Below are 20,538 nucleotides of genomic sequence, written 5' to 3'. Positions count from 1 at the left end.
CCGTACGAACAATAAAGACATTTTACAGCTTAAAAATTGGAATCATAGGCCTCGGAGCGACCACTTAGACATTGCCGGTGGCGTAGTCTTCGAGGTACTTAGCCAGCTTCTCAACGTTCTCCAAGGGAACTGCATTGTAGTTGCTGGCCCGGATACCGCCAACACTGCGGTGTCCCTTCAAACCCTGGAGCAGGCGCTTCTCAGCTCCAGCCAGGAACTCCTTCTCCTTCTCGGCATCGCCGCCGTAGACGCGGAAACAAAGGTTCATACGGCTCCGGACACTCTTGTCCGGAACAACGTGGTAAACCTGGGGGTACTTGTCCAAAACACTGTAGAGGATCTCGGCCTTGCGGTTGGAGATCTGCTCCTGACCGCTGACCTTCTGCTCACCGTAGGTCTGGACGAGTTCGGCCATAACCTGTCCCGCAATCCACAGGTTGAAGATGGGGAGTGTGTTGTACAGGGAGTTATTCTTCGCGATGGTCCCGTAGTCAAGTACGACGCTCCCCGGTAACCCGCCAAGGTTCAACCGATGAAGAAGAGCGGGTGCTGGTGTAGGGGTCTGAGGAGGCAAGAGCGACTTTTTGATGATGACGATGGAAATACCAGCGATACCAATGTTTTTCTGGGCACCACCCTGCTGTCCATTAGCTCGGAGACTCGAAAACGAAACCTCGTCACAAGAAGTATACGTACAAAGATCACAGAATACTTGTTGACATCAACCTTTCGGCTGAGGAAGTTGGAGCTCATGTCTGCAACGACAATTCGGTCGTCCGACTCCAGGATCTTTGGGAAGCTGGGGAACTCCACACCGTCCACCGTCTCATTATCACAGAAGTAGACAAACGCCGAGTTGTTGCTGGGCGAGAGAGTCCAGCTCTCCTCTGCAGGGATGTTGCCAAACTTCCCATTGTTCGCGGTTCTGGCATCCAGCGCGATGTTCACATGTTTGGCACCCACCAGACGGGTAGCCTCCTGCGATGCCTTCAACGACCAGGAACCCGTGACGATGTAATCCAGCTTCAATTCCTCCTGCACTTCTTTTTGTAATCTCTCAAATACCAGTTGATCCTTGTTTTCGGTGGCCGAAATGTCGGCCTCTGCTCTCTGTCGTCTGCGTTCTACCCAGACTCCAACCAGGTTCTGTACGACCGAGCTGAATTGTCCACTTCCACCTCCCTGCATGAACAGGATTTCGTAGTCATTGGGAATATCCAGGAGCGTTGTCAGGCTCGCCTTCGTGTCTTCCAGGATCTTGTTTGCGGTAGGAGAGCGATGCGAGATTTCTCCGAGACCGAGACCGCAGTCATTGTAGTTGACGAGGGCCTTTGCGCCCGCCTCCACGACCGAGGTGGGCAGGGGAGCAGGGCCAGCTCCGAAGTAGGCGACCTCTTGTCTGGAAGGCATATTGACTGTATGAGGCTCGACCTTTTGATTAATCGAAGCAGGTTCAAAATGGTTTGGCCTGAGAGAGCGAAGAAGCAAATTTAAATGCTGGCGGGGTTGACTCAAAAAGGTTCCCAGGCCCCGCCGGAGATTGACAGTCATCTCCGAGAGCGGATGTCACTGCTCTTGGTATTGACTCATCGCCTCAACCACGACATTGTTTTGAATATTTTGCCAAGGGATGATTGCTTGACATATTACTTTCAATATTGTCTAGTATAAGATCTTCTACAGGGTGTCTTGTCTTGGTTGCACATATCATCACCTTTACCTCTCTAAAAGGGTGTTTATACCGTATGAGCACGTGTCTTGTATAGCTTCAACTTATCCTATTATGGTAAAAAGTGCAACTTCATCCTGAGATGTCACTTTCCATTCCAGCATACTCACCTACCTTTATTACTGTTTAACTAGATTGCATTCAGACAGATGTTCATGATGAAGAATGTCCTCTTGTATCAGATTCATGCTGACGAAAAGATGTATTTCATTGAGAGGAAAAGCACGCTTAAGAGAAGAATAAAATTAATCAGAACTAACAGCCCCTTGCCGGTTGTCGTCCTGGGGTATTCAACTGCATTGAACAGTTGCGTGTTGACCACCTCCAACTCTCCTTTCAGTGCCCTGGGCCCCGCCTGAAAGAGACCACAAGTCACAAACAAGCCGAGCGTAAAAAGACACTTTACACAGCTCTTCTGGCATCACCACAGCGGACGATGATATTCAATGGTGGACAACCCTCTCTCTCGTTAAGCACATGTATCTACTGATATCACAGGTCAGACTGAATCAGGTGTAGCACTTTATTGACAGTATAGCATAGGTATATTCGTTTGCCAACGTCCAGAACATATCAATCAGGGGAAGATCTGACTGCAACCAACAGCTATTGACTGTGGCAGTGTCGGACAGATTCAAGGACTGAAGATGAGGGGAAACAGACGATCACCTACAAGGGCCACCCACCGCTGCTCGTCCGTTTCAGCCTCGTCCGTGACTGTCAGCCTGCAGCTTCGCAAGTCTAGCTTAGTGCTGCAGCTTGGCTGTGCACTTCGAGTCTTTCTTGGTTTCTTCTCGCCCTTCCCAATTTTCATTCTATTTTACTTTTGTTCTCTTCTATCACAATACCATTCGATCCCCGTCACTGGCATCTATTCCAATATAGTAGTCGTTGGCTGCCTACATCTATACCGACCAATGCTGGACTCATAGTTACGCCAGAAAACCACCTTCCCCATGGACCCATTCACCTGGATCGGTGCGATTTCAGGAGTTCTTCAAATCGCTCAAGTCATCTCCCAGACAACCGCAGGTTTGGTCAAATTAAAGGGGAGGTTCAGCAATGCCGATCTCACCATCCAGTCACTCATCGGAGAGCTATCGATTATCGAATCGGCTTTGACTCACCTAGAGGATTGGGCCAAATTCAATGCCCGTGGTACGACCAAATCTGAGGAGTACATGGAAGGATTGAATGTCGCATTGGATGGCTGCCGGGCGGTTATGGAGGTTCTGTCCGAAGAGGTAGCGTCCCTAGTCCAGAACATAGCAGGACAGGACTCTGTCGTTGGATTCAGAGCTCGTGTCAAAGTAGTTTGGAATGAGGATGTCATGCGAGGTCACCAGGACAGACTCCATGCGCAGGTGGTGGCCTTGCAATTGCTGCTACAGGCGTGTCAATGGTCGGAGCCTCGAGTACTTAACATGCACGTTATATGCTGACATCGCGATAGTCGCTCATCGTCCGAGCAAGTCGAGCTGCTCCGGAGAGCGGAAAACCGCCAGATCATTAAAAAGGTTGCCGATGATACAGCCACTCTTCGGAGCTCCAGCTACGCAGGCTCCCAGGCACACGGTTCGAGTTGGAGCTTTTATCAGCCATCCGTCAGCAACGTCGCTTCGGATTTGGACAGAGTGCTTGCCTCTTCTCCCTCAATCGGTTACGCAGGTCACCACTTCCGATCCAAGTCGGACATAGATGAAGGCTATGCAAGTGCAGCCACTACCAGTCGCAGCGTCTCGCAAACAGATGGCTTCTCGCTGCCCCTTCGTCCCAACGATTCGATCGTTATGAGAAATGGTCACAGCACGAGCGCAACGTTACAACATGCTCCGCGCCAGTACAGCCAGAGTCAAGTTCAACGATCGCAATCAGATTCAAAACCACCATCAAGTGGTCGTCCTCCGTTGGGGTCCAAGCGCGAGAAGATACGTTCGGTCTTTCGACAATTCAGTCGAAGCAGCTTAACGTCAAGCTCTTCGAGGTCGTCCGGGCTAAGCCCTACGGCATCGAGAGTAGCACGAGCTGTTAACGAAAAAGATTTGAAGACGAGCATTGACCTGGCAACTCCTGAAGGGGCTACGGCTCCTTTGATCGTCAAACTGGCTCAGTCAGGAGGTCTGGCTGACATTGAGATGCTTATAGAGAGTGGACATGGAGTCGATACACGGCATCTGAGTACTCGAAGGACTGCCCTATTGGTGGCAGCGCACTGTGGTAACGAGGCGGTCGTCAATTTGTTTATTCAGAAGAACGCGAGACTTGACGCTGTCGATGCCTGGGGTTCTACAGCTCTCCATCTAGCGGCTTCACGCGGCCATTGTGATGTACTTCAGCTGCTTCTTCTGGAGCAGTTGGACACCGAGGCACGAGATGCCCAGGGCAGGACGGCGCTTTGGCTAGCGGCTGGTCGAGGCCAGCTTGAAGCCACCCGCTTGTTGATTGCCCACCACGCCAGGGTGAATGTGCGAGCGGACAATCATACGACACCACTTCATGCTGCAGCAAAGCGAGGTGACGAAGCAATTGTAGAGCTTTTAATATCATGTGGTGCAGATTTAGAAGCAAGAGATGGTGCAATGATGACAGCGTTGCACTATGCATGCGAAGAAGGCCACCTAGGCGTGATGACACTGCTCCTGGATAACAGAGCAAATATCAATGTGCCCGGAAGTGACCGAAGGACGCCGCTCATCTGCGCCGCAGCAATGGGGAGATTTCTGGTGACGCAGGAGCTGCTCAGGCGTAAAGCCTCGACCCATTGTGTGGATGATGCTTCCATGACTGCGGTACACTGGGCCGCGTTCAATGGACATATCGAGATTGTAGATCTCTTAAGTCAGAAGAAGGGCGTGCTGACAGCAACCAACAAATTAGGGCGAACAGCCCTACACCTTGCGGCCATGAACTCGCGTTTTGCGGTGATAGAGCTACTTGTGCGCAAGGGTGTACCGGTCGACACACAATGCCTCGACGGTCTCACCCCTCTCCATTACGCCTGTTTGGCCAACAGCCTTGAGATTGCCAGACTACTGCTCATCAGTAACGCGAACATCGAGGCGCAGACAGAGATCGATCAGCAGAGACCCATCCACATCGCAGCCGCTCGTGGATCGATGAATATGCTCAATCTGCTTTGTGACAAGGGAGCCTCCCTGGAGGCTAGAGACGCCAAGGGTGACCGGGCTCTCGGGGTCGCTTGTCGTCACGGCCATGCAGCAGCAGTTCAGAGCCTCCTTGGTCGAGGTTGCCCTTTGTACGTGGCATACGAAACCAGACCACAGGAAGATTCCCCACTGTGTCTGGCAGCAAAGGGGGGCCATCTCCCCGTAGTTTCCCTTCTCCTCCAGCACGGCGCATCCGTCGTGCGGAGAGACGAGTCCGGATGGCAGCCACACCATTACGCCGCGTATTATGGACATCCTGACGTTCTGGCCCTGTTGCTTCAACGTGGACCTGCATCGGCAAACGATGGGACTAGGTTCGGCCTTGACGCCGCGGGAATCGGTTTCGCCCCTCATACGATCATCTCTGATGAGCGGAAGGAGCAAGTCCGGCGGTTGTTGAACCAAGATAGCAGGCAATTCGCCGCCCGGACCCAGATCCTTGCTTCCCAGCCCCTTCAAGCTATAGGAGAAGCATTCCATAACAGGACAATAGACCCTCAGCTATCCTTGATGACTCGATCTCCAGAGCCTTGCGCTGAGCCCTCGGCCATGGCGCCTCAGGAGCTGCCTGTTACCCTCGAGCAAGGACTGCCCGCGAGCCGGTCCGCTACACCAGAGCATATGCGCGGAGGAAGACGCACCAGCATTGGTTTGAGAAGCAATCTATCACAACCTAGGCAGCTCGAGGCAGCTATACAGTTTTCTTCATCCGGTAGAGCTCCCCGTCAACCTGAGCCAAGTGTTTCTCACACTGGGTCTACTTCTGAGCCTTGGTTCGACTACTCTCTGCCGTACTGGAGGGGCTCTCCAGTTTCCGCCGTTCATGAAACCGAGACTGAGGTCGAAGTACTCACACCACAACCGGGTCGGGGGACGGCGTCAGAAATACCATTGCTATCCACATTCTACTCCGTTGACCCTCTATGTGAGTCAACTGGTATGGAGAACTCGGATTCGGAGTCTTCATCTTCTGTATATACTGCGTGCGAGGGGTAAGTCTGTGATGGAGACGGCTTGCATGTAGTGAAGGCTTTGTATTGACGACTATAATGCCAATGATGATGATGACGTTGGCGTCTTAGTAGAATATTATATAATTTTTTATCCTTATGAGACGTCAGCCAGGGGAATTCCCCAGGAAGTGGAGCTCCGCCGCTTGCGCTTATCCACTTGACTATTTAGGGATTGTATACCTTCCTTCTCCATTCACTTCCCATTCTAATAACATCATTCCATCATCCCATCCATTCAAAATGGTTCAATTAGGTCGTTATGTGGTTGAGGACAGAGATTCGTGGTATGGACCTGAATACACCTGCACCATCTGCCAAAACCAGTTTGACGACTTGTCCGACGTGGAAGAGCACTGTCGATGGGACCACTTCTGGTGTGTGCGATGTGAACGCGTCTTCGTGTCAGAGGACTCCAAACGCGATCATCTGCGGAACTCGCATCGGCATCATATCTGCAATCTTTGCGAATTCGAAGTGGACTTTCCGTCTCAGCGCGACCTGGAAGACCACCTGGACGAACAGCACTGCTTGTGCGAACCATGCAAAAGATACTTCCCCTCGGCCTACGAACTGGGCCAGCATGATATACAATGCCACAACTGGTGCAATATCTGCGATCGGTACTTCCGCAATGAGAACAACTACCGCATGGTTCGTCCCCATGCCCTCGCTCAAATGCTACCGTACGTATCCTAACGCCAAACAGCACCAACGCACGCACGACGCGCGCGACGAGGAATGCTTCGGCTGCTACCGAGCATTCGGGTCGTTCTCTGCCATGCTGATCCATCTCGAAGCGGGGAATTGCTCAAAGGGCGTGTCGCTCAGCGATATTCACGAGATGGCGTTTGAGTGCTACCAAGCCCGCAAGTACACTCGGGACCAAAATGATTATTTTCCATACTTTTGCCCTGATCCTGGGTGTGGGCGCGAGTTCCGGTTCCCCTCAGCTCTCTATCAGCACGTGGAGACTAGTCCGAGCTGCGATCATCTGTTGCAAATGCCGAAATGTTTGGCCAAATTGAGACGCTTCATCTCGCAGCGGGTGTAGTCGGCCAACTGGTCACCCCCGCCAACTGGTAAAGACGACAGCAATTGGCGACATACGTTATCGCAACCATCATAGATAAACACAGACGCGCAGAACTATGAATCCCCTGAAAAATCTAGAATTGCGACGACACATTCGAATGCATAGTTTCAGGCTCATTTTAGGCAATCCGACGCTTATTCAAGTACCTTTTGCTAGGCATATTGATATTCAGGCTGTTCTCATTGATGCAGAAGCTGTATGGATTCAATCCATTCAATGGGACTGACAAACATGATATGATGAATCGAGCAACACGTTTTTATCTGGTATCTACCTACTGATAAATTATCTGTTTGTATCGTTGAAAAGAACCGCTTTCGTGGTCGGATGGCGTCCAACTCGCCGGAGGTCAAGAGACTAGACACTCGTATTCTAGTGCCTGGCGTCAGCCATTTCACACTTCTCGCCCCTTTTCCATGCACTTGTCATGATTGACATTCGAGTCCCGTGCTCAATCTGAAGAGAGTCGATGGTCGAGATCTCTTCCCTGACCAAATGTTGTTCCTGGCTAAGCCTCCCGCCGTCAATCTCAATGAAACTGCTAAGGGGTTAAATCTATATAAGAGATGGCCACACTTTATTGAACCTGCGCAGACGCCACGATCTCAAAATGCAAGCGACAGTGAAAAATGCCCTCACTATCGTCATCTCCAGAAGCTCCCCAGCTGAGCAGTATATCTACCTACCATCTCTACCCACAAAATGAGCACAGCATCCTGATCTCACCACACCAACTTCCCATCCAACCGAGGAAACGACGCAAGTTCCTGAAGGAAAATCCCGAAATTGCGACAGATCCAAATGGCTTCTTCGTCCATAAACCCTACATCTCGTTCCATCACCCCCCGCGAACCCTGCGGCGAGGCAGTAGCAAGCAGGGAACCCCAATCTGTCTCATCCACAACTCCGCCTTTTGGAAACGCTGGAACTTCCAATTCGGGGAGGATATGATCACAGCGATTGACCCAAGAGGCGCAGTGAGCTGGAACCGACGAAGCAACGCCGACAACCGCGTCGACCACGGCGACGATCTCGCATTGAAGGGCTACAAGGTGCGCAAGTGGCGACTCTGGCGCGAAACGGGCAAGCAGTATCATCGAGACGTGAACGCGAAGCGGAAGCAGAAGAGAAAGAAAACGGAGACCCACAAAGAAGATGTGCAGCAGGCAGTCTGTCATTCCGATGACGATCCCGATCCGGATGCGGGTCATCGACCTGCGCGTGCTGACGAAGCGCTGGCGCTATGTTGGACCGCACCACTATCCACGCGCACCCGGTGTTATCAGTGGAAGTACGCTGGGGTAGATCTCGTCTGGAAGGGCACGAGGAATCTGCCCGCGGAGCTCAAGTGGTCGAAGCGCTGCTTGCCGTGGCATCACCTTAAACTGACTGCCCGAGTACCACCTTCTTCTGGCCATAGCCAAGGAGAACTGGTGCTTGCTCAGTATTTCAGCAGCATCGGGAAGAAAAAGTATGGCGTCCTGGTCATCTACAAGGCAGAGGTATCCAGGGTTTTTGGACCGCACACGCCAAATGCAAATGCACATGTAGGAGACAATTATGACAGCTCTCTCATCGGAGCCTATGAAGCCATTGTGGCGACTGCAGTTTGTATGGTTGTCGGGGAGAAGCAGAAACGGAATGTTGTATACGCGATCTTCAAAGCAATCAGAAAGGCCGGCGAGGATGGGGCAGGTTAGTTAGTTAGCTTCGCATCAATCCAATCATCGACTTATTCAATCGTCACATTTCCATCTCGAAGATAGAATGAATATCAGTCCCCAGATCATCCTCTCCATCTAAAACAAATAAAACAGCACAGCCCTAACACAGAGACCAACTCCGACCAAATACCTGCCCTATAGGAACGCAGCCACTTCCCCGTCGACTCAAGTATGACTCAACGATAAGCAACAGTCACGAATTTCTTCACCATAGGAGCTGAAGAACGCCCTGTGTGTCTGTCATCTGTTCTGAAACCGCAAATTAGTAAGGTATTTCTCGTCTTTCGGAATTAACCTACCAGCGACCCGCAACTCAATTCTGGCCGATTTGTAAGGCGGATGTAAGCCGTCATGAGTAATCTCCAACTACATCTATACTTGGAAAGCAAGTCACCCACAGAGTGATCGGGAATGTGCGAGAAGGAGCCCGAATCAGAGTACATACGTCTAGTCTAATCTTTTGGTGCGAAAATAGATCATGGATCAAACTTCCAAAAGATTGCAAAGCTGAATGTTAGTCATTTCCGGTCTGCCCTGCCCCGTGGGTGCCTGGCCGATTTGTGCCATGAGGCAGACATATATTCGGGACAAGAGAGTATAAATAGTAGGCATCTTCACATTGTGGTAGTCTCTTCAGGTAGATTCCATTCATTTCAGTCTACTACGTTACAATCTTAGAGTTCGCAATCATCTTGACCTGGTCAGTTCTACCAGTCTTGCGACCATTCTCTTGGACTCGACCGTCGAAGAAGTGGACGACTCAACGGTCCTCTCCTCTTCTGTCCTCTTAAACTCACAAATCTCAATGGGAAGAGGAGGATACAACGCTCCTGCCGAGTCCACGAAGCCCTCCCATCTGGTAACCTGCCGCGCCTGCACTGACGACTTGCCCAACTTGCCATCTATGCAAGGGCGTGGGGGATATTACGACGTGCATAGCGACGACGACTAAATAACGCTCGAGAGTCAATCTGAATCTGTCGGTATAGATTGACCCGGTTGATCTTGTTCTCGGCCTTAATCATGAGTTGGTACGAACGGCGGTGCCTGGGATATGGGCTGTGGGATGGGAATTCGCCATCTTTGGTGGAAGCGACGCAACCATATAGATGCAGAAGATTGTCAAATCAACGAATATATATGCAATTTCATTTTCCAACACAGAACCTAAAACACGTCCCAACGTTAGCCGCAAAGCAACATTATCATCATAATCGCACACGGAAACCCACTTCTCGAATACGACGCCCAAGACATCCTCCACGTCGCCGCTCTCGCCTTTGCCGGTGATCTTGGCGAGAGTGTCGGCGGCGAACCGCAGATGCTCGGCTGCCATCACGACGTCAATTTCAGTCTCAATATTTTGATCATGAGCATAGCCGGGAGTTTGGGGCGTTTGGGTTTGGGTAGTCTCGTTCAGGAAATCGTCCAAGTGTTGCATGCATCTCTGTAGATTAGAACTTTGTCGATGGGTTACTCCCAACGAATCTTCCCAATACGAAATATCATATTGTCCATTCTCATCTCCATCCATCTCCGCCGGGGATGCAATTTCTTCAAAAGTTGAAATCAAGCCCCGTAGAAATCCTTGCATGTTCCCCGGATCTGATTGCTCAGGCAGATTCCCTTCCGAGGCCTCGTGGCAGGATATGTCGAATATGCGTTTCTCCGGAACGGCTGGAAACAGCGTCTTTATTTTCGTCCTCAATTCATGCAGTGACTGGCCTAACCGATCTGCTGCAGGAAGTCGATCGCATTTGTTGATGGCCACAACAATGCACTTCCCAGCTTGTACACAATCATTAACCGCATCGATTACCTCCTGGTCCACTGACAGTTGGTAAGGCGAGCCATTGGCCCCTTCCTCCAGGGAGACGACCAACACAACCACGTCCGATTCCAGAGCCCTGGCTCTGGCGCGCCGGATACCTTCCTTCTCAACTGCTCCAATGACCAAAGTTCCCTGACCGGTGGAAGCGCTCTTCTCAGATCGGATCCCAGCCATATCGCCAAGCTTGCAATACCAGCCGCCGAGATCAACCCCAACATCCACAATGTCCCGAGTGGTTCCCTCCTCGGTACTGACAATAGCGGCTTCCTTGCCCACAATCCGATTCAAGAGTGAACTCTTGCCTGCATTAGGGGCACCAAGCAGGGCGATCTTGACCCCATTGCGCAGGAGTTCTCCCTTCGACGCATTTTCGATATGCAACTTCAGCTGAGTCTGCAGCGCGCGGACCTGTCCTGCGACGGAGCGGACAAACTCCTCAGGAGACTCGTCAAAATACTGGTCCTCGGAGAAATCAATCAACGCCTCCAGTTCCCCGCGCGCATATAGTAACTGCTGGCGCCACAATTCGTAGCGTTTCGAAAGAGCGTCACTCGCACCCCGAACAGCAAGGCGCCGCTGCTGTTCCGTATCAGCGGTGAGCGTATCGCCCAGCGCTTCGATTTGCGGCAGATCAAGCCGGTTATTCATGAACGCTCGGCGAGTGAATTCGCCCGGTTCCGCATAGCGGACCAGACTCTCTGGCCGACTGGTGCGGGCTATAGCCGCCAGCACCGACTTTACGATAGCCGGCCCACCGTGAAGATGCAGTTCGAGGACGTCCTCGCCTGTGACAGTTTTGGGTCCAGGGAAATACAGTACAAGAGCCCCCGCATCGAGGACTGTGTTGGCGGACGGCTCTTGTGTAGGATCGTAGAGGGTACGTACTGCGGCAAGGCGCGCGCGAGGAAGAGGTGCACTGGGACAGAGGGCCCGATAGATCTATTCAAGGGCCGAAGAGTAGGTGTCAGCCGGTCATCTTATGCAGTGATCTCTACGTTGGCGCTTCGGATTTAAGAGGCGCTTTGAAATAATTGTGAACATTGACCTACCTGCACACATGCGGAACCCGAGACTCGTACAACCGCTATGGCTGCTCTACCGGGAGCAGTAGAGAGCGCATATATCGTTGAATCGGCCTCCAAGGAGAATTGAAAGCTCGGAGATGCAGAGAAGTGCCGGCAATTGCTGGGTGATCTCCGCTTGACTCGTCGTGCTAGATCAAGAGCAACTCCATGGCTTGGAGTTGCTATGCAAGAATATCGGCTCCATGACGGGCGAAAGATAAAAGCCCGCCGTAGACTCCAAAACCCGAATGCTCGCATGCGCAGGCAGGTAAGTGGGAAGATGTGGTTGGAACGAGAGGGCGGAGAACCACTGGTGTTGATATTCCCGTTTTATCAATCATGATATCACGTGATTATATACATGTTCTTGGTTGGCACGATTGACTACCATTTACTGCATCTGCGTGTTAGAGCGACCATCTATTAATGTTCTAAGCCTTGAGCATATAGCCAGCCTACTTGTCAAGTGGTTAAAGCTTTAATGACTGTGCTTTGAAGTGGGTGGCGCCATTGATCTATTGACCTTAAAGCAACAGACCATGCAGGTGAACGCGAAAACCTTGGAGACCAACACATGCATGGGGGATATTCAACGACACGACACTTGCGTCACTTCGTCACGCCTGCGCGCCGAAAGACGCCGAGCCATACGCCAGACAACCGACGCTTCAAGATCCACCGCCAAAGAGATACAACAAGGACCAAGTACCTAGTCGTGCCAGTGCAGGAAAAGCACCAACCGCCGAAGGAACGCGCGAAGAGACAGTCAACAACTGAAGGAAACTATGTACAAAAATAGAATAAAGAAAGGAAGTTGGATAGATATGCAGAGAAGAGAACAAGAATTAAGAGATGCCGAAATATGGATGACGGGTAGGTGGGAGGATGTACTCTCGAAAGATGAATTTAAAGCGAATCACAATGAAGGTATGCTCGGGAACAAAGGTAAAAGATCTAGAAAAGAGATGGCCGTGCTGCTAATGTTGACCAGAAAGGAAGAAGAGGCTGGCAGTGATCGAATGCAGGAAAAGAATAAGAAAGGAAAAGTTGAAGACAAGTAACAGTGGGGGGATATTATACACTGAGACACATAGGGAAATGTTTCCGAGACGACATCAGTAAGTCTATCAATCAAACATTATATTATGAGAGTTCGGGTGATTTTGTTTCGGCCGAGCAAGCAGCAACTATGGGTTATAGATCAACCCGACTGCTCTGTAGGCTGATGCTGTGGCGAGCCATCCAGGGGATCTTCGTCACCGGGTGATCCGTGATGCTGATCTGCGTTCGGCGAAACGACAATAGAGGGAGTTTGAGGAGGCTGTGAAGCCCCGTTCTCCTCATTCGAAGGACTGATCATGCCGGGCTCACTCAGTGCTGAGGCTTCGGTACTGGGTGGTGGTGTTGCGGGCTCTGGGACGATCGACAAACTCGAACCGTCAGCGCTGTCTTTGCTAGCATTTCCTCCATTCCTCCTTCTCAGTCTGCGTTTCCGACGTTCCTCCTCGGCGCTCTCTCTTCTCCGTCGAGCACGCTCTCCGTTGTTATCCATGTTATCCCTGAGACCTTGCAGCATGCTTGCAGCGCGGTCTGCAACGTCTTCGCTCTCTGACACCTGCAGCTCGTTCGCCTGGGTGTCTACATCTGTCTCTTGACCTGGTGGGCTCAACAGGCCGGTCTCTGTGGTGCTAGAGTCATTATTGCTGCCCATGAGAGTGGCACTATTGCTGTCCGTCTGCGTTTCACCATTTGCGGGCTCAGATGCAGTGGGGTCCGGCATCTTCTGACCTGAAGCAACGCGAACCTGGTGACGTTCCTTCAACCTGGCGCGCCGACGACGATCACGTTGATCTTTAGCTTGAGGAGCTGCAGCTCGTAATTTCTCCAGAAGCGAGTCCATGGCACCGCTCGCAGCGGGAGACAGCGGTGCATCGCCTGCACCAGAACTGTTGGCAAGGCCGGCGTTGACACGTTTGCGGGCCAGGGAAGCCTCTGTACGCTTCCTGGATTCTTCGAGGGTGATATTCTTCTCTTTCGATTTCTAGGAACCCATTAGCCATGGTTGCCATCGTCACAATAAACGAACGACACGGAAAAAAAGCTTACCTTCCACTCCAGCAGGAACGAAGCCAGCTTCGCAAAGAAATCTCGTCGAGCTCCTTCATCCGTATTATCTTCTCCGTAAAAGACCATGATGTCGTCATACGTCTTGACCATCTCCTCCAGATAAAGCTGCATTTGCTCCGCCTTTCTTCTGGCATCTTTCATACTTCGCTGGACGATTTGACTCACGCGGTCCTGTGGATGGAACTTCTTGGGATCGCTTAGATTGCCAGCATCAAGGCTTGCCTGCACGTTCTTGATATTATCAATGTACTTCTTGGCATCTGCCCGCAACTGGTCGACGTTGATCTTCTGCACTCCGATGACGCCGCCAATCTCATCAACAAAACCTTCCCACTCGGGGTACTGATTGCGGACAATACGCTCAACGAGGTCTGCGAATGTTGTCTCATTCTTATCATCCTTGACCATGCCAAGGCGAGCGAGCGAGCTCAACTTGAAACCTTGAGCTTGCTTGTTGGCGTCGTTCATGAAGTTACCGATATCCAGGATCAGCCCAAGAACATTCATCAAGGAGACTGAGTCTCTCAAGGTCTCGCTGACCCTCACGACCTCGCGGATTTTCGTCGAGAGATGCTCATAGTCCGGCTCGAAGGAGCGTGTGAGTGCAAGGGCCCGCATTCTCGCTTTCCAGTAATGATTCAGCTCAAAAGCAGTGTAAAGGTAGATCTGGTCCTCCCGCGTGAGCTCGGTTGGATCTTGCTCTCGCTCGGAACTAGCAGCATCAGGGCCCGTCCAGTCCTTGCTGTAAGGTGCCATTAACTTGGAGACATTCTCGGGTATCGTGCACATCTCATCTCTCTGCAAAAAGTCCATGACCACCATATTGTCCAGAATTTCTAAATCGCAATGGATTATCATACGGACGACATCGTCGACAGGATACTGAGAGAACTTGGCCAATGCGATCTGGAAGGTCTTCGACAGGTCGTTTGAGATGATCTGTTTCTTGTTTTTGCGCTGCTTGGCGCCGGAGCCGGCCCCAAAAATCTTGGCCTCCTTTGCCATGAATAGCCTTTCGACTTCGTCCAAGACGCCTTTCTTCGCCAACTCGCTGTACTTCTCTTCCTTCGCTTGAGGAGTGGGATCGCGAATAGCCCACACTGTTACCTGTGGAGTATCGACCTTGTCCCAATGAAGAGCCTTGAGTTTCTTCTTCGGTCTAATAGACGACAAGACGGCAGTTGGATGAGAAGGTGCTGATTGCGAAGCCATGTAGTTGGCTCGCCAGCCTCCGCCAACACCAGGCGGCGGAGGTGGTGGAGGTGCTCCGAACCCACCCGGGGGAGGTGGAGGGGGCGGAGGCATTCCTCCAGCAAAGCCAGGAGGGGGTGGCGGAGGAGGCGGCGGCGGCGGAGGCGGAACTCCCAAACCCTTGGCACCTGGCGGCGGCGGTGGAGGCGGAGGCGGAATGCCAACTGCACCACCTGGAGGAGGTGGTGGTGGGGGAGGAGGAGGAGGGGGAGGAGGTGCAGGCACGGATACAGCTTTCTCTTCGGGCTTCTCGCTCTCACTCTCGAGCTTCACTTCTTCATCTTGGCCGACCTGGACTTCTTCAGTCTCGGGTTGAGATGGTTGAGCATCACTCTCGTCGGCTTCAGCATCTTCAGCGTCGATCTTTGGGACTTTAGAAGCAATCTCCCCCAGCAAATCAGACGCTTGTTCCGGATCCATTCGGGGCCGTCCAAAGTTGACGAGAAGTGACCCATCCTGGTCCGATGGCCTCTCTTGACCGTTAGCAGCCTCCATCCCCGGAACATGGCTTCTTTTGCGATGAACAGAACCCAGAGCGCTGGTGTCCAGGTTTCGACGAGCTTGTTCCTGGAAGTCCTCCGGGTCGGGTTCGCCGTCCATCTGCTCCCGTAGCTCACGCAGTCGGTCGGAAGGTCCATGCTGGCCCCAGACTTTGCCCTCCAGCTTGAACTGAGTCTTGGTCCGTTCAAGCTGTTTCTCCAACCGCTCCAGCAGTCTTTCCCGGTCCAGGATACCCCTCATGTGCGTTGGATCGGTCTCGGCAAGATTAGTCTTCTTGGCATTCGATGCAGCGATATCCTGAGCGTCCCGGAGCATTAGATAGAGCTCTCTGGTTTCCAGTTCATTCCGCTGCAGCTCCTGAGCACGCAGCCGCTGAACGTCGGCAAGCTCTGCCTTGAGTGCTTCGTTTTGTCTAGTCTGAAGCTCAATGATGCTCGTTTGTTCATCGATCTGCTTCTGCAGTTTCTTCACCAAACCATCCGCGCCCATCTCCACCTGCGCCTTCATCTCGTCCCGTTCCGCAATTGCGGCCTCCGCGATCTGCCGCGCCTCAAGGGACTCGTCGTATGCCCGCCTTGCCTCTGCATCAGTATGAAGCCGGTCCAGAAGACTTTGTACTGTAAAAGTCAATCCTTGCCGTAAATCAAGATCGGGTAGTCTCCGGTCCATGGCAACGTAGCTGAGCATGGCATCGACAAGCTGAAACATTCGAAGACCGTCCTCCCCAGAGTTCTCCCGTATGAGAAGCATGTGCTGCATAGCGGAAAGGAAGTAATCATGGGCACGCGTCCCATTGAGTCTGGTCAGAATGGCATCCGTGATTTGCAGGGGATCGCTCATGTCCTTCACCTCACCCTCGATGCTATCCTTCATACTGCTACTCTCCCGCTGAAGGAGATCTTCATAGTCAATGGCCTCGTTTTCTCTGAACCGCTCGATCTGCTTATCGATGACCTCGTACTGGAATCCTTCCATCTTCGTCAAGAGACGCTTGATGCCGCAGGAGATGAACTGGGCCCGGATGTGGCATCGCAATTGCAGGTCATTTTCCGGCGCATCCACCAACATGTTGATGAGCATCATGGTTGAGACCGCATACTCCATGAGCAGATTCTCCATGCCAATGCCGCCGCTGCGATACTCTTCACTGGCACCGACTAAACTGCCCATCTTGCCGCGGCCGTCGATCGTCACCTCCACGATTCGCATCCAGGCGTCAAAACGGCCAGTTTCACCATGCTGATTCTTGACATGATCCATAGCCTGCAAGACCTTTTGATGGCCCTCCCCTTCCGCCCAGTGACATAGGAAGGTCAGAACCTCACTGACCAATTTCCTTGTGTTCAGCCGCGGAGATAATAGCGAGCTGATAAGAGCGATAATGACCTGCTGATGATTGATTGCGTCGTCCGCACCATATTTGTTGTTCATGAGGGCCTTGAGACACTTGACAATATCGTACTCTCTATCCAAGTCCCGGTCGCCTGTCGGTGGCGCGGGGACGGGGCCCGAAGCCTTCCTGCGGTTGATCTTTGAGAGAACATTGGTCAAGGCGATTTGACCTTGTGCTTCGACAAAAGCTCTGACCCAACTGTCATATTATTAGCGGGAGGTAGAATGCTGTAAGCCCGGTACAAGAAACTCACCTGATGGGTTGCGTTCGCAGACTGACACTCAAGCTGGCCAATTGCTTTGATGTGATACTGTCATCCATGACCTTCTTCACATACCACTCCGGGCTCCCTTCTTCATCGGCCCGCTCGAGAATGCCGGTCGGACCGTCATGGCCATGAGTTTGCCTTGCGTTCTGCCTCCGCTTCTGTTCACCCTGTAGTTCCGTCAAGCGGTCCTGGTGTACTAGCGTCCATTTCTTGGATGCGGGATACGCCAGCATCTGCCGCTTGGCCTGCTCTGGAAGGTTTTGCCAGCCTCGCTTTTGCATCAAGTCAAGGAACAGTTGGTCCACAATGCGATCGTCCCTGGGCCGCGAGAGATATTGCTCAGGATTGAGGGCCGGTGCAGCAGGATGGGCAGCCAGCTGAGCAGCTTGCCATGCCGCTTGCGCAGTAGAGAATCGATTGGAGTTGCCGCTGCTTGGGAAGAGGGTGCCACGGTCACCTGAATGCGATGTTGTGAGCGTCCGTGCTGAGCCGTCCGATGAGATATAACTCGAGCCCCTTGTGTTGGAAGAGAGAGACGAATGGATGCTGGTCTGATCAAGGGACATCCGTGACGTCGACGATGAATCCACGGTGGACGAAGAATTATGACTGAACCCAGCATTGGTGGCCGAACTACCTGGTCTTGCCCACTGCTGATACCTCGCGCTTTTGTCTCCTGCAGTACTCCCGACCATAGACACATTGGACGCGTGCGGCGGGGGACGCGGCCCAGTAGGATGGGAAAAGGCGTTGTTTTCTCGTAGTCCCGTCGGGTTCCATGCTGGGTATTGATGAAAATCACCGCCCCCCTTGGCAAGATGATTTGGCGAAGGCTCCTTTCGCGGCGATGGCTCCGCCCTGGACAGATAATCTACCGGTATGGGAGACCTGGTATCCGCAGGAAGGCTCTCAAAGGGGATGGATGTTATGACACCTGCGGTCATCGAGAGACCGCTTGGATCGAAGTCGTGCGAGTAATCCACAGATTGGACGGATGATCGTTTCGAATGCCGGGACGAACGGGATCCAGCAACGCTTCCTGGGGGCGCAAGATTCTCCGACCCTCCATAACCCTCATACCGATCGTCTACCGGCCTCTCCTTGTGCAGCTTCCTCCCGAAGAATCCTTTGCCAGCCGAGGTTTGTCTCGATTTGTCGGATGCGGATGTGGTGGTTGGCATCTTGACGGGCGTCGCTGGGGAGATGCAGGGCGCAGCATGAGCGTTGTCCACAACCAGAAGATCTAAAACAGAAGCGTTGTCGCTAACAAGGTTGTTCCCAGAAACCGACGAACCCCGTTGCTGTCAAACCTGCGCAAGGGCGTCAATGACATCCAACTCAAATCCAATAAGCCGTAGTTGGGACTCCTGACTAGCAGTTGAATACCCGCTGCGGAGCAACGCTAGAACAGGAGGGGGGAGGGCGCCGAATAGTAACACTTTAAATCCTCCCTCCTCTTCCGGGCTGGATACGAAAAGGCGCAACACCACAAGCGAGGGGTATCGGTCTCCCAAAAAGGGTGTGATCGCTTGTCCTGCTTGTGCGGGCACTAGGATGATGCTAGAAATGTCGTTTGCTTGTCAGGGTTAAAGCGCGGGCATGACTCGTTTAGGGGGGTGAGAGGCGGCTCTAGAACGCAGTTGGAGCCGCTTACTCACGTGACCATTCTCTCCGTTCAGGAGATAACGTCACGTGGGCTTGTCCGCATTAGTGTGCAGCACCTGCAACGAAGAGCAGGCTGTAAGATAATCATCAGCAGGTATGGGCTACTGGAAACCTGAATGGGAATCTACAGAAGCTTTAAAATTGCTTTGTCTTATTCTTGTGTGATGCAAGCATGATGTTTTCATGTTGAACAGAGACCCGTCACTACTGTCATTACTCCTGAGCCTATACCTAGGCTGCTGCCTTTCACTGTATACGCAATTCAAGCCACCACTTTGAGCCACAGTCAAGATGGGCTCCATGTCAAATGTGGCCAAGGTGAGTTTTCTGCGGTGCCATATTCTGACGGTGTTGATTTCTAATGATCTGTTCCTGCTTAGACCCTTCTTATCCCCGCCGTAATATCCCTGGCGCTTTATCTCCTCCTCTCATTCCTCGTTGTCCCATTCTTCCGTCGCTATCATCAACGCTACTCACAATATCTTCCACTGCAAGCCATTTCTGCGCATACTTTGTCCTTGCGAGATCGTATAGCCGATGCTGTCATGCGCTTCTTCTTGCCCTCGTCATGGCGGCGTCAGACCGACGGACAACACGACAACATTAGCATATTTGACGAGGAGGGGGAAATCATGGTCGGGATGGACATGGATCCCTCTCGGAGGGAAGCGCTTGAAAGACGGCGCGATACAACGGCTGACACAAGTAGCCGACTCAGCCGGGACCTCGAGCAGGGCTTCATGGACGATAGCGATGATGAAGGGGATGATCAGGGCCATTCAAGGGTTTGTCGATGATTTGTGATTGATCGACTATTTGTTTGTCTTGCAGTTACAGCTGGAGTTTGGGTATATGCATATTAGACAGCGGCATGAAGACTGCAGTCAATTCTTCGAATATTTTCGCATGTATCTGATGGATCTCATCGAGAACTTTCCGAATTTGAACTTGAATCAGGTGTTGTTAGAATGATGAAACGGTCAGTAGATACCCTCAAGTGAGACCTGTCTATCCGATATATACGCTCAGAATACCGTGGCAATATCGTTTCAAGGAGGCTGGCTAAGGTACATACCAAATGATGCCAGATATGTGAACAATGCTAACTCAACATTAGATCTGCCTTCTACGCGTAGGACCTCATAACCTCGCTCGAACATTGTAACATCAAGGACAGACATATTTATCCTATTGACTAACGTCCGGATCTTAATTCGATTGTCCAGAGCAATCGTCGACCTCGCATTTTTTCTGCACAGAACACACGAGTTAAACGGAGTGCTTTATGCATAACAGAAAGTGTCCTCCCCTGAGCTTGATACTCATATTTAATTTACGCGGTTCAAGCGAAATTGATAACATGCGAGCCATGTAGTCCGCTGGTGGCCTTGAGTCTGAGCTTCAGATCAATGTGATTGAGGAGAGTGCAGTTATTGAAACACAATTGAATTGGTTCTCAACTCCCTGGAGGGTAACCGATCATGCTTGTATTGAACTATTGACGGTATCATCATGGTTCCAAGGGACCAAGCTTGCGCCTACATGTTAAGCAACTCTAAAAGGGTTAAGCTTTAGCTGATCGACGGTCCCCACCCGCTAGTCTCAAGCCAAACTATTTCAACCCGAGAAGCACTGAGGACTCTGTCGCTGAGCATCTGTGTTGCGTGTCAAGCAATTAACCGCATACATGGCGTGTTAGCTCGATCATAAGA

At 51.9% G+C, this 20,538-nt stretch overlaps 7 protein-coding genes across 7 annotated transcripts; 4 read left to right on the top strand and 3 right to left on the bottom strand.

Annotated features, from left to right (window-relative positions):
• Nucleotides 1–64: 64 nt before the first annotated feature.
• Nucleotides 65–1,410, bottom strand: Aspvir_002146 (O-phospho-L-serine:2-oxoglutarate transaminase; the record flags this gene model as incomplete). Its single annotated transcript, XM_043273747.1, has 2 exons — nucleotides 65–637; nucleotides 697–1,410. 2 exons carry the CDS (start codon nucleotides 1,408–1,410, stop codon nucleotides 65–67), a joined length of 1,287 nt encoding a protein of 428 aa, XP_043129682.1.
• Nucleotides 1,411–2,685: 1,275 nt separating this feature from the next.
• Nucleotides 2,686–5,892, top strand: Aspvir_002145 (ankyrin repeat protein; the record flags this gene model as incomplete). Its single annotated transcript, XM_043273746.1, has 2 exons — nucleotides 2,686–3,131; nucleotides 3,183–5,892. 2 exons carry the CDS (start codon nucleotides 2,686–2,688, stop codon nucleotides 5,890–5,892), a joined length of 3,156 nt encoding a protein of 1,051 aa, XP_043129681.1.
• Nucleotides 5,893–6,149: 257 nt separating this feature from the next.
• On the top strand, nucleotides 6,150–6,960 carry Aspvir_002144 (uncharacterized protein; the record flags this gene model as incomplete). The annotated part of the gene is made up of 2 exons (XM_043273745.1): nucleotides 6,150–6,560; nucleotides 6,616–6,960. 2 exons carry the CDS (start codon nucleotides 6,150–6,152, stop codon nucleotides 6,958–6,960), a joined length of 756 nt encoding a protein of 251 aa, XP_043129680.1.
• A 671-nt stretch (nucleotides 6,961–7,631) lies between these two features.
• Aspvir_002143 (uncharacterized protein) lies at nucleotides 7,632–8,702 on the top strand (the record flags this gene model as incomplete). The annotated part of the gene is made up of 1 exon (XM_043273744.1): nucleotides 7,632–8,702. The coding sequence occupies one exon, from the start codon at nucleotides 7,632–7,634 to the stop codon at nucleotides 8,700–8,702; it is 1,071 nt and encodes a 356-aa protein (XP_043129679.1).
• A 1,045-nt stretch (nucleotides 8,703–9,747) lies between these two features.
• Aspvir_002142 (tRNA modification GTPase) lies at nucleotides 9,748–11,879 on the bottom strand (the record flags this gene model as incomplete). The annotated part of the gene is made up of 2 exons (XM_043273743.1): nucleotides 9,748–11,496; nucleotides 11,607–11,879. 2 exons carry the CDS (start codon nucleotides 11,877–11,879, stop codon nucleotides 9,748–9,750), a joined length of 2,022 nt encoding a protein of 673 aa, XP_043129678.1.
• A 943-nt stretch (nucleotides 11,880–12,822) lies between these two features.
• On the bottom strand, nucleotides 12,823–18,342 carry Aspvir_002141 (formin sepA; the record flags this gene model as incomplete). The annotated part of the gene is made up of 3 exons (XM_043273742.1): nucleotides 12,823–13,662; nucleotides 13,728–17,091; nucleotides 17,147–18,342. The coding sequence occupies 3 exons, from the start codon at nucleotides 18,340–18,342 to the stop codon at nucleotides 12,823–12,825; spliced, it is 5,400 nt and encodes a 1,799-aa protein (XP_043129677.1).
• Nucleotides 18,343–19,117: 775 nt separating this feature from the next.
• Nucleotides 19,118–19,623, top strand: Aspvir_002140 (uncharacterized protein; the record flags this gene model as incomplete). Its single annotated transcript, XM_043273741.1, has 2 exons — nucleotides 19,118–19,144; nucleotides 19,207–19,623. 2 exons carry the CDS (start codon nucleotides 19,118–19,120, stop codon nucleotides 19,621–19,623), a joined length of 444 nt encoding a protein of 147 aa, XP_043129676.1.
• Between the last annotated feature and the right edge of the window lie 915 nt (nucleotides 19,624–20,538).

The sequence above is a fragment of the Aspergillus viridinutans genome (genome assembly GCF_018404265.1).
Source record: "Aspergillus viridinutans IFM 47045 DNA, scaffold_10, whole genome shotgun sequence".
In the NCBI taxonomy this organism is placed as follows: domain Eukaryota; kingdom Fungi; phylum Ascomycota; class Eurotiomycetes; order Eurotiales; family Aspergillaceae; genus Aspergillus; species Aspergillus viridinutans.
The sequence above is the reverse complement of the archived record's forward strand: the minus strand, read 5'-3'. Positions and strand labels throughout refer to the sequence as shown.